Source organism: Eptatretus burgeri, chromosome 4 (assembly GCF_056783735.1).
Source record: "Eptatretus burgeri isolate ZD-2024b chromosome 4, Ebu_testis_v1, whole genome shotgun sequence".
Lineage (NCBI taxonomy): Eukaryota > Metazoa > Chordata > Myxini > Myxiniformes > Myxinidae > Eptatretus > Eptatretus burgeri.
The window spans coordinates 2,172,101-2,184,396 of record NC_140964.1 but is presented as its reverse complement, the minus strand read 5'-3'; the positions used below and the strand labels follow the sequence as shown (position 1 = coordinate 2,184,396).

Below are 12,296 nucleotides of genomic sequence, written 5' to 3'. Positions count from 1 at the left end.
GAGGCTCATTATCTTCCTCAGAGGAATTCAGAGTGGCATCAGTGACACCACATTAACGTTCGTCGGGGACGGTTCTACATTCTGTGCCACATTCATATCCAACACAGATGACCAACCAGACTTCATCAACCAAAATAGCTTGTTCAATAACCAAATGGCTATCGTGAATCATAACATCCATCAAAACGTTCCGATAAAAGGCCAAATGTAGACGGTATCGAAGTCTTTGCGTAAATGGTGTTCAAGTTTGTCTTCACAAGTCCATTTTGTGAAACAGGCAGCTTGGATGAAAATATTTATTATGTTATAAAATAAAGAAATCTTTAAAATAAATAAATAAATAACTTTACAATAAATTTGTGAAACAGGGGGACTTTGTATGAAGATATAATAAATAATAATTATCATACTGCTAATGAAACATTACCTCTGTCAAACACCGGTGGTGGAGGTAATAAAAATGGTCGTGTCTTCCCTGGTGTTGTTTGTGAATGGTCCTCTCTCTGTCCCTCTGCGATCAATGCGGCTTATGATGCTGCATATATTTACTCATCTAATTATTTTTTTAATCAGTCGACGATACTTTAATGCCACTTAGAATGCACATCTGTGAAAATATATTTACGTATATATATATATATATATATATATATATGTATGTGTGTGTATATATATGTATGTGTGTGTATATATATATATATATATATGTATGTGTGTGTATATATATATATATATATATATATATATATATATATATATATATATATATATATATATATATATATATATATAATATGTTGTGTGATCCCTGCCTTGTGACGTTCTGTTCTTTTGTATCTACATGAAAAGTGAATCGGAGTGTAACCGACTCCTCGGAGAATTTTGTGGTTTAAAATTCCGCATGCGTTCTGCACAAAGTAGAAATGTTGGTGTATAAATCCACAACCCCTCAGCCCATGTGTAACCTGTATGTTTACCTATACATGTTTAGATACAAGAATCTCAGTCTCTCAGTGAATGACTGGGATTAAATCAAATGTCAATCTCCGTTTGGCTGAAACTGACCGCACTTTGCATTGTGACCTTACATTTCCGCAAATGTGTGTTTTTCAGGTTTCACATAAAATAGTTTCCTTATTATGATAATAAATCAAAAGGAATCTGGAAATATACAAATTAATCCATATTTTGAAAAGTAATGCTAATACGTTCTTCTTCAAAGGTGTTTTAACCTTGAAAGTAGACAATCGTTCTTGGCACAATGGTTGTCTCGTCGTCATGACACCGGATGTGTATTGCGGAGGTTGGAGACTCAAGTCCAGCTGAAGGCAACATGATGAAGGATTTGGGATTCTCAGCCTCTCAGAATGACCAACCTGATGTTGCAGTGTCAGTGAAAGTCCTGCTTGCTCATTCATGATTTTCAGGGAGGTAGTGATCTGCCTGCCCCACCTGGTCCCACCGACTTGCGATGTCAGTGCACGCTTCGTAGGAAACTCTTAATGTTGATAGACTTTAACAAGCTCACCACATTGGTTCGTGTGGCTATTCATAACCGATTTTACTTGGAAAAACAAACATATGACACACATAACGATTATTATGTGTGTCATATCGCTGGTAACGATTCTTCACCTGATATTAGTACCTTCGTGTGGTTCATGTGTAAAGAGCTCGTTTGCCTTTGTGGTTCCTTGCATGTCTCACGTTGCCTTACACCGGTTGGTGCAGCTCGACTGAAGAGTCGGAAGTCGATGTCTTCTTGGATCCTTCATCAACATTCCTGTTGGATTACAGAGGGATAGTCAGCTAAGTACCTCGGCAACTCACCATTCCCTTGGTATTGAACTCCTTTCAGACGAATTCCGGTCACTTGTACGTTCATGACTCCGACCGCTGGCCAATGCTGATGCAGTGTCCCCTGTTACTCATTTGACTAACATCGGAAGGATGATGGGCTGAGTCAACCCGCCTGGTGTTAATTCAACAGTGGAGAGGAGCTCAAACCCAAGACCTTAAGATCCTAAGCCAGCCACCCAAACCGTTAAGCCGACATTAGGCTCCAATAATGAATGCTCAGGTGAAATTAAAAAAATATTCCCCAAATATCACTTTCATTTGCAGAGTTTTTGTTGTTGTTGTTGTTGTTGTTGTTGTTGTTGTTGTTGTTGTTGCAATATGGACAGGATCAACCCCAAAATGCATGCTTTGACATCAAGTTTTCAAAATTTTCAAGGAGATCATACCCCCACCCCCAGAAAAATCTCCTTTTTCCTTTTATCAAAAATTCTGCAGTTTCACCCATGCAAAAGGATTATTTATTTATTTGCATTAGTGGGCAAGATTCATAAAAGGGAGATCATTTTTGGTGAAAGTTGTTACAAACGTGATGTTTTACCTTCGTAATGAGGTTCGAGTTCTGAAGTTGTACTTACGTCACATATGTTTAATATTTATGGGTTACCCGGCTCGTAGAATTTCGATTTCAAAGTGGCCCAAACTTTTAATGCAGCGTCGGTTTGAATTTAACCGAATCGGGTAGTTGTGAATCGAGTTCAACTTGATACAACTAACTCTATGTGAACAACTTAACAGACGAGTACAGAAGGGAAAGGTGGGTGGAATCGAATTTGGAATTTTCTTTGAATTTGGAAAAGCTCCATTAATTACTGCTGGACTGTGTGTGCTGCGTGGGTTTTCACATTGTTTCATGATTGCCTGTAATGTCTAACAGGAGTGGTGAGCAGAGTTTGCACACCAAGGGGATGGTCTCACCTCATTCCTACCTACAATGTGGCTTGTGTTCCTGACGAATTTGATGAAGGCCTGGTAAGTCTTTGTACCCTGACTGGGAGTGTTCTGGAGGTATGAACACAAGGCTGGAATGTGATATGATGAGTGAATTGTCAGTTATACTGATGATCAACTGATTCTGAGATGATTGATTGTCTGATTTGAGGTTTATTTGGTTGTGAAGTGCAAATAAGTTAATTATGGTGGACATTTTTTAAAATAAAATATATTCGTTACGAATTAGGAGGCAACAGGTTTATCGATAATACACGATTTTAATGACATGCCGACAGGGTTTTACATCCGTCACACATCATCTGTCATGGATGCCGCACGAAGTGTGTGGTTTTATATCCACTGTAAAACGTTGTTGTGACAGTTGAAGTGCAGGTAATCAAAGGTATGCAGTGTGAATGACCAAACTTTAACTTGGCATCACAGTGGCTCATTGCTCAGTTGGTTGGCTTAATGCCAGTTTGATCACCTGTGTTATGTTCACCTGTTATTGTCAAGAAAATGAGGGAGGTCAAAGTTTTTTTTCCATTCGGCAACTAAATTCGATGTTGGGCCAAAAACCCAATCGTGCTGAACTTTGTTAATTAGAAAGTCAAAGCTTGTGACTGAAGTCAATGAAGTCTTTCAATATTTTATTAAATATTGCTCTCATAGAGTAATTTTGTGTGCATACATTTCCGAAACTGTTTTGTTAAGCTCTCTGTCTCTTTCTCTCTTTCTCTTTCTCTTTCTCTTTCTCTTTCTCTTTCTCTTTCTCTTTCTCTTTCTCTTTCTCTTTCTTTTTCTCTTTCTCTTTCTTTTTCTCTTTCTCTTTCTCTTTCTCTTTCTTTTTCTCTTTCTCTTTCTCTTTCTCTTTCTCTTTCTCTTTCTCTTTCTCTTTCTCTTTCTCTTTCTCTTTCTCTTTCTCTTTCTCTTTCTCTTTCTCTTTCTCATGAAATGGCTAGATCCTTTCACCTTGTTCATCAACAGCATGAACAAAATTTTCCCTTTGGTGTTTCCATCCATGGCCTCAACACTCATCAAGCACTCATCGTCCATCGACCACACGACTCCAACAAACTCCTCTTTCGTCTCTCTTTCTCTTACCTTCACCTCTGCATACATTGTGTTCAGAATGCTTTCCCCAGATTCTTCTTTCTTCATATGCAGCACAAGGCTGCAGTGCCCCATCATTGGCTGAAGGTGCAGCTGTGCCGCTGATGCAATGCCCCCTCTGCTGGTTAGGACAGAAATTTGTAACTTTTTCTTGGTGCCGGCGATAGCTCGCTTACGCTTCACGAAGGACACCGGGGATCTTTAGCGTCCACTCACCAATGCTAGCAGATGGAACGCCTGTTTTACGTCCATCCGAGTGATGACCCACACCTTGACGAATCACCCCCCCCCGTCCCCCGACCCTTCCACCCCCCTTACCCCACCAGATTAGTTCTCTGCAATACACTCCCACATACACCACACAAACAAAAATCGGATTTATTCACTTCCAACCAGGCATCAGCCTTTTTGGTGGCTTATACTTTTGGTACTGTTCGTCCGTCCGTACTTCCGTCCATGCCTCAATTTGTACAGCACGCAAAAATGACTGGATCCGTTTCTTTTATATTCGACACATCACATACATGCAATCATGTCGAAGTATGAACACCCAATTTCAATTTATTATATACACTGTACCATCTCCACAAGAAACATGAACTTTGAATTATTTATTTATTAATATACACTTTACCATCACCATTACTCACATCACCTTGATTATTTGTTTGTTTGTTTATTTATTTATTTATTTATTTATTAATTAATATACATTTTACCATCACCATTACTCACATCACCTTGATTATTTGTTTGTTAATTTATTTATATACACTTCACCATCACCATGACTGACAAAAATCTACTGCAAAAACACATACCTACACACACACACACACACACACACACACACACACACACACACACACACACACACACACACACACACACACACACACACACACACACACACACACACACACACACACACATACATACACACATACACACATACATACACACATACATACATACACACATACACACACACATACATACACACACATACACACACATACACACACATACACACACATACACACATACACACATACACACATATACACACACACACGCAAATACCACCCATCACTGCCCTGATGGGAACATTGGGAGGGGGTAAAAAAGAGTGCGGACATAGAGGGGTGAGGAAAGGGAAGATAGCGAGAGGTGAGAGGAAGGGAAGGCAGATATGCGGTGGGAGCGTTAATTATGATTCATACTGTCTCATCAAAATGATTCTGCTGAGAATATGAGTGAAGATGGAAACAAAATAATGTCTGAAAATCCATTTTCTACCGGTCATATTATAAATACCACCCAGAGACAAATATGGCCTGGACATGTCCGGAGACAAACACTGCCCAGACGGGTCCGGCGACAAGCTGCCCGGAGACAAACATCACTCGGACACGTCTGGAGGCAAACCCTGCCTGGGCATCACCACTATCCGGAGAGGGAGAGAGAGAGACAGGGGTGGGGGAAGAGTGAGGAGATAGAGGGGTGAGGAAAGGGAAGATAGCGAGAGATGAGAGGAAGGGAAGGCAGACATGCGGTGGGAGCATTAATTATGATTCATATTGTCTCATCAAAATGATTCTGCTGAGAATATGAGTGAAGATGGAAACAAAATAATGTCTGAAATCCATTTTCTACTGGTCATATTATAAATACCACCCAGAGACAAACATGGCCTGGACATGTCCGGAGATAAACACAGTCCCGAGACAAACACTGCCCAGATGGGTCCAGAGACAAACCTAGCTCGGACACGTCCGGAGGCAAGCCCTACCCGGGCATAACCATCATCCGGAGAAGGAGAGAGAGAGAGACAGAGAGTCAGAGAGAGACAGAAAGAAAGAAAGAAAGAGAGAGAGAGAGAGAGAGAGAGAGAGAGAGAGAGAGAGAGAGAGAGAGAGAGAGAGAGAGAGAGAGAGAGAGAGAGAGAGAGAGAGAGAGAGAGAGAGGTGTCGGACAGGTGTCGGACAGGTGTCGGAGGATGGTGCTGCACTGTATTGGAGGGGGTAGAGCAAGAGTGGGACAAAGAGAGAGTGGGTTGGGGATAGGGGAGTTAGCATCGAGAATGTTATTGTCGCGGGGGTGGCCGGCCCAGGTTAACCTTCCAACCCAAAATTGTGGTGATGGGCGGTTAACACCACCAGCCCCCAGGAACATTGAGCGGTTCCTTATGAATAGGAGGCGGACACGTTGATCCTCGGAGATTATCACACATGCTCAAAGGGCATGGGGCAATATGGCGGTGGGGCGGAGGAGCACGGGGAATGAAATGGATGCACAGGGGGTTTATCCTCGAACCCCATGACAAATACACAAATATAGTTTCTTAAAATGAACACATTTAATGAACATAAACAAATATTTACAAAGGACAATGATTCAAAAGGTAATGATGATAATAATAATAATAATAATAATAATAATAATAATAATAATAATAAAGTAAATAAATCCTACAGTCGAGGCGCCTCTCACACACTCAAATACAATGGGGAAACAAAATAAAAAGAAAATGAAATCCCTGCTTTTAACTATTCTTGTATTTAACTTGGTCCAGAGCTGGTCCCTGTGGAACTTGGAATCAAGGCGTTTCCACCAGCACGTGCATACGCGCACAAAAAGGGTGCTTCTCTCGTAGCAGGACAAATGCATGCCAGGCAATCCGCGAGCAGCACTCAACACGAAGGCTCAGAGCCCCAGTGCAGCTGCTTATGACATACACGAGGCTCGGGGTCCATTTCTCATGACTCAACCAAGAGCCAAAGGCCAGCGTCTTGCTTCATTCGTGTGCTCACCCTGAACTCTCCTCTTCCTCTCACATGTGCTCTCTCCCTCTCGCCTCTCAAAATGTCCCTCGTGCCTCCGCTCTGATCATGGTTCTCCAAAAATACGCAAGTGCTGAACTCCCACCTTTGATTCTTTTCCGAATCAACTTTACCTTGTGCGATCCTCACACTGACCTCATGTATGCTCTCTGCGGATATCTCGTCCTATACAGTCGGAAGCCTCCCACAATGCACAACCAACCTTCCTCTCGATCACGCCTATATCCTCCGCCTCCGGGGCATGGCCTGCTCACATGAAACCTGGAAAAGCGGGGCTTCTGCCTGCTCGGCACGCCTCCCTGTTCCTCCTCATGGTTTTGGTTATAAAGACAAAGGGAAAAGTCACAGAGGGATGATTACGTACTGGGGAAGCTTATTCTTAAGCCCAAGCTAATTAACACGACACTACCCCCTCGTGTGGTGACACGTAACACTTAAGCTCACAGCTTCCCCAGTTAATCACATTGAGATGCCTTCAACACATCCCCGGACCAAGCAACTCTACACAATGCCATATTCCCCATTAAATTCTTCCATCTACCCCCACAACGGTAACTATATATACATATATACATACATATATACATATATGTGTGTGTTGTGGCTGGGAGTTGGGTGAAAAGACCACTGGGGTGGGGGGGGGGAGGGGAAGCTATCTTGAGTTCCCACCAGACTCCCCGGAATCGCAGGCCATCGCACACGGATAACTCCGTGACACGGCAGGTTGCTAAACGACCGTGAATGCCAATAATGCAACCACATTACTTTGGGTCCTCCGTCTAATATCGGTTACCTAAAAATAATCATGTGACCTAATTACCGGGGGACATGCCCTCGGTTCACCTTGTCCGAATCGGATCACCTTATCGGATAGATGCAGCCGAGCGACACTGCCAAGGAACGTACCAGCTAAAAGAACGGATCGTTGGGAATAAAGTCCCGGCTCGGCTAGGATACGGACCATGCTGGATCAATGAAAGAAAAGACAAGAACGAGCTGGGAACATTTCTACATCAGCATTTATTACAGGCAGGCGAGGAAATATATTGTTATGAATCTCACGCCCGCCAGTGTGCGGACATCCGCTTTAGCCAATGGCGGCCATCTCGCCCACCGAACGGACAATTCAGTCGCGACTTTCCGGAACAACGTCAAGAACCAGTCACGGGTGTGCTCCAAGCGTACACCACGGCCTCGTCAATATTCTACCCACGCGCGACAGGGTCAATCGCCGAATTGTCGATATACCTACCGGCAACGCGTTGAGAGGAACGAACGGGTCTTGATGCTCTTCCAAAGTTGATGCTCTTTGTAAGAACCTGTCCATCCCTCAGCGATGCTCGAACTGTGCCGAAGCTCGATCACCTCAGACCATTTGGCGCTGGCTGGCGAGCTCTCTCCGGCTCTCTCCACACGAACGCGCAGGTCTGCGTGGCACAGCAGGTTTGGCCACGCCCCCAGCTCGCGTGCCCTCCGCTCTCCTAGAGTTCTCCCCTGACTGTGTTCTCCAGGCTTCAAGCTTCCACTCGGCTCCCCGACCTCTCCAGACTGACTCTCCACTGACTCCAGACTGCGAACTGGCGCTCCGCTCGGCCTTTTATAGGGCTCGAGAGATCTGACCTCCGCTCTCCGACCTTCGACCCCCACAGGCCCTGCCCCTTTCTCTCTTTTGATCCGAATTCCGAGGCGAAGCCTCCACAGAGCGGACGTGCGCGAGATCACCAAACTTGCGCGGAGAGCGGACGTGCACGAGATCACCAAACTTGCACGGAGAGCGGACGTGCGCGAGATCACCAAACTTGTGCGGAGAGCGGACGTGCGCGAGATCACCAAACTTGCGCGGTGAGCAAACCCTTGCATGTGCCTGCAGCGATGCCGTTCGATGCGGACTCGCCGCGGCTGGTGCAAAGATGGTGTCGCTTCGGGGATGAAGGTGAGGCGATGTTATTCGGGTTGGTCTATTGGGGGAGATACGGCTTAGGAGATGGTGGGGAGATGTCGTTGTTATGAAGGCGGTGTGGAGAGGGTGGTTGGTGGTTGATGTGGTGGTTGGTGGGTGGCGTGGAGAAGGTGGTTGGTGGTTGGCATGGTGGTTGGTCCAAAATAACAATAGTAAAGAAAAATGGCTAACTCAAAGATCACAGCCCTGTCCACATGGATAAATCCCATTAAACAACGGTGGGGAAATCTAACTGAACATGGACTTATCGGCATAACTGATCTAAGGACCGATATGGTGCTCTGCGAATTTCCACAATATATATATATATATATATATATATATATATATATATATATATATATATATATATATATATATATATATATATATATATATATATATATATATATATATATATATATATATATGAGGATGACCTTGCTCGAGGTACGCACACTCACCTCTGAGCTGTCTAGCATGTGGTTGAATCATGACCGAGCTGTAAATTGTCGTCCTGGTGTTTCCCATCAAGTGTGTGTTTGTGTGTGTGTGTGTGTGTGTGTGTGTGTGTGTGTGTGTGTGTGTGTGTGTGTGTGTGTGTGTGTGTGTGTGTGTGTGTGTGTGTGTGTGTGTGTGTGTGTGTGTGTGTGTGTGTGTGTTTATCAATGTATGTGCCATTCCTCAAATGAACGTTGAACCACTGAATGAACAAGTGCAGCAAAGCCAGTTTTGGGACACATGTGCTGATTAGATGTATCTGGGCCAGTTGCAAAATCAGGAGTCATTGGTTGCCAGAATCTTCTCCACCTTCTCAGGTGCAAAAGACACAAGGTGGTGTTGTGGTTGGTCCAAAATAACGATAGTAAAGAAAAACAGCTAACTCAAAGATCACAACCCTGTCCACATGGATAATTCCCATTAAACAACGGTGGGGAAATCTAACTGAACACGGACTTATATGCATAACTGATCTAAGGACCTATATGGTGCTCTGCGAATTTCCAAAGCCGTAACACTACCCCTCCCCTTTTTACAGACTCGGCCCGAGTCGTCGAATTTTCATGTGCCATCATGTGTAAGTTTCTCCGAGTACGTTTTATCTTCGGATCCCTGAGTGCGACATTTAGTGTATTCGTGTCCCAAAAATAAATAACCTACGGGCTGAGTAACTAACTACACAAACCCACTCATGCAGATGACTTAACTAAATTGCCGGCACTACGACAAACATGCAGGGGGCGCAACTTGTATACAATTTACCTTAACCTTAACTTATAATTTTACACTAAACCATGACCCAGGACCGATGGACTCTGTGGGAAAAGAAAAGCACATAACAATGTCATCCCACAGGCCATTTCGTGAAACAGGGAGCCAGGCTACCCAAATGCAGTATCTGGCTCATGAAACAAATGCAGGTGACAGGGAATGTGGCCGGCTGCATCAATGCAGTCCTAGGCCTCCCCCTTGAATGAGCGCAGTGAACACAAACGGTGCACGGGTGCACAAATGCAGTCTCCGTGTGCGGCTCAGTCCCTGCTGACCACTGGATGGTACTCACGCAAGCAAACACAAGCAAATGAGCGGTACACGGGCTGCCAATGCAGTCCCGTGATGCGGCTGTCTACAGGGCAGTCCCTGCAGAACGCGCAATGATCCTGGCGCACATGGTGATGGATGGATGGGGCAAATGCAACAAAAAGGGCTAGCAGGCATGGGGTCAAGGCAAAGGCAGGCAGACAAGGCATGGCAAGGCAAAACAAGACTGTTGTAGCAAAATGGGCTGGTGGTGAAGCTGACCGGCACAGGCCTTGTAGCAAAACAGCCGGCAGATGAACTGACCGGCACAGGCCTTGTAGCAAAACAGCTGGCAGATGAAGCTGGACGGCCTCTTGTCTTGTACTGGAGGTTCGTGGAGGGAGTGCGGTGGTGCTGGCCACTCGGAAGGCGGGCTCGGACCGACCCGACTATCTCCCTCCCAACCTATCGCCTTTGCCTGTCTCTGTCCATACCCACTCCCTTAGTTTGCATAACACAAATTTAGCCCCAACTTATTTTTTTGTTTTATTTTATTTTTATTTCCCCTATAAATTCGTCTCCCTAACCCCCTTTATTGTCTCTGTCTGGCTAACCTATCGTCATCCGAGCCAACTCCCAACCCCTATGTTCCCTTACTGGAGGGGAATAAAGGAGAGCTAGTGTCCTGTGTCGAGGCCCAACGAAGCCTCAGAATGGCCTCAGATTTCAGCGATCTAACTTCACCACGGTGAGTCCAGCGGCCCACAACGAGAGCGAAGGGATGGATGGTGCGGAGGGGTACACTTCCTAATTTACCCTGACATTTATTAATCTTAAACTACCCCGGGGGTTTCAAAAAGTGCCTCTCGCTTAATCTACTGGTTCTAACAACCAAGATTCCCGTCGCCTGTGTTGGTGTTCTCACAATTTCGGGCCTCGCCCTCCAATTTTCCCTCGTGCCCTTGCACGGTTTCATGGCTGGGATGCGTGGCTCCCTTGGCAGGAACTACTACCCTCTGCCGATTCTCCAACAATGGCACACCCGGGCCCTGCAACTGCCTCCGAGCCTACCAGCTCCCTAAAAACTGGGGAGTGCCCTCCCTGGCGACTCCCCCTCGATGCCCACGTGGCGTGTTGGTGCTCCGGGTCCCTTTCCGAGGGTCGCCCGTGCCCAGTACACTGCTCCCGTGGCATTCTGGCGCTACGGGTCCCGCATCATGCGGTCCCAACCCGTGCCCACTACACTATCCCGGCCTCCCATGGACCCTTGGCCTACCGCGGACGGCTAGCCCGTTGCCCGGGTTACCCACTAAGCGATACTCATCGTTTACAGCCACGCTCCCAGCCTGTCAACAGGGCTCCTGCACCCCTCCAAATGGGTTTCGAGCCTACATTCCCACCAACAGCAAAACGACCTCCATTTTGTCAATTTGACTAGCCCCCTAACTCACATTACACTAACTCCGGGGTCCCTTGGGTGGGAATCGCTCCTCCCCCCAATCACTCATTGCACCGTGCATTCCACATTCACTCCATTCACTCAGGCCTGCTGGCCTTCACTCACTCATCAAGTACATTTTCCATTCTCTTCTCACACATCGCTGATCACTGCCATTCCTCTCACTAAATCCCATAGCTATCTCGTGCTCCCTCGTCATGCCTTAAACTAGTAGCACATTCCATTTAACACTACTTCGCTATGTTACGTCCCCACTACACATCCAAAGTCCGTCCATGTCTCCAAAATCAAAATTATTTTCCCATTCTCTAAATCTAAACTGACGTTCCCACTAACTAACAATTCCATGGGCCCCATGAGGACTTGTCCCTGCCCCATGAAGCCGGTCTAACTAAACTAACCCATCCCCTTAATTAGTGGTGTCCTGTGCCCGTGTCAAGGGGGTCTTCCACCCCTTGCCCAGGGAATCCTGTTCACCCGAAGCGAGGCGTGCTTTTTTTTTATGCACGTGCACCAGCGCGGCAACTCGCAACCTGCGCTTTACTCTCCGTGACGTCATGGCAGCTGCTCGCGCACCTCGTCCCTCCTCGGATGGTACCATCCAGCAGGGATTTCCCTTCTGCCGGATTCC

The 12,296-nt window shown here is 45.6% G+C and overlaps 1 protein-coding gene across 1 annotated transcript in view; it reads left to right on the top strand.

Annotated features, from left to right (window-relative positions):
• LOC147027329 (secretin receptor-like) overlaps positions 1-12,296 on the top strand; it is a 150,999-nt gene that overhangs the window by 54,497 nt on the left and 84,206 nt on the right. Inside the window, exon 5 of the mRNA XM_085876668.1 lies at positions 2,735-2,829. Coding sequence (XP_085732794.1) covers positions 2,735-2,829 — 95 coding nt within the window. The remainder of the gene's footprint in view (positions 1-2,734; positions 2,830-12,296) is intronic.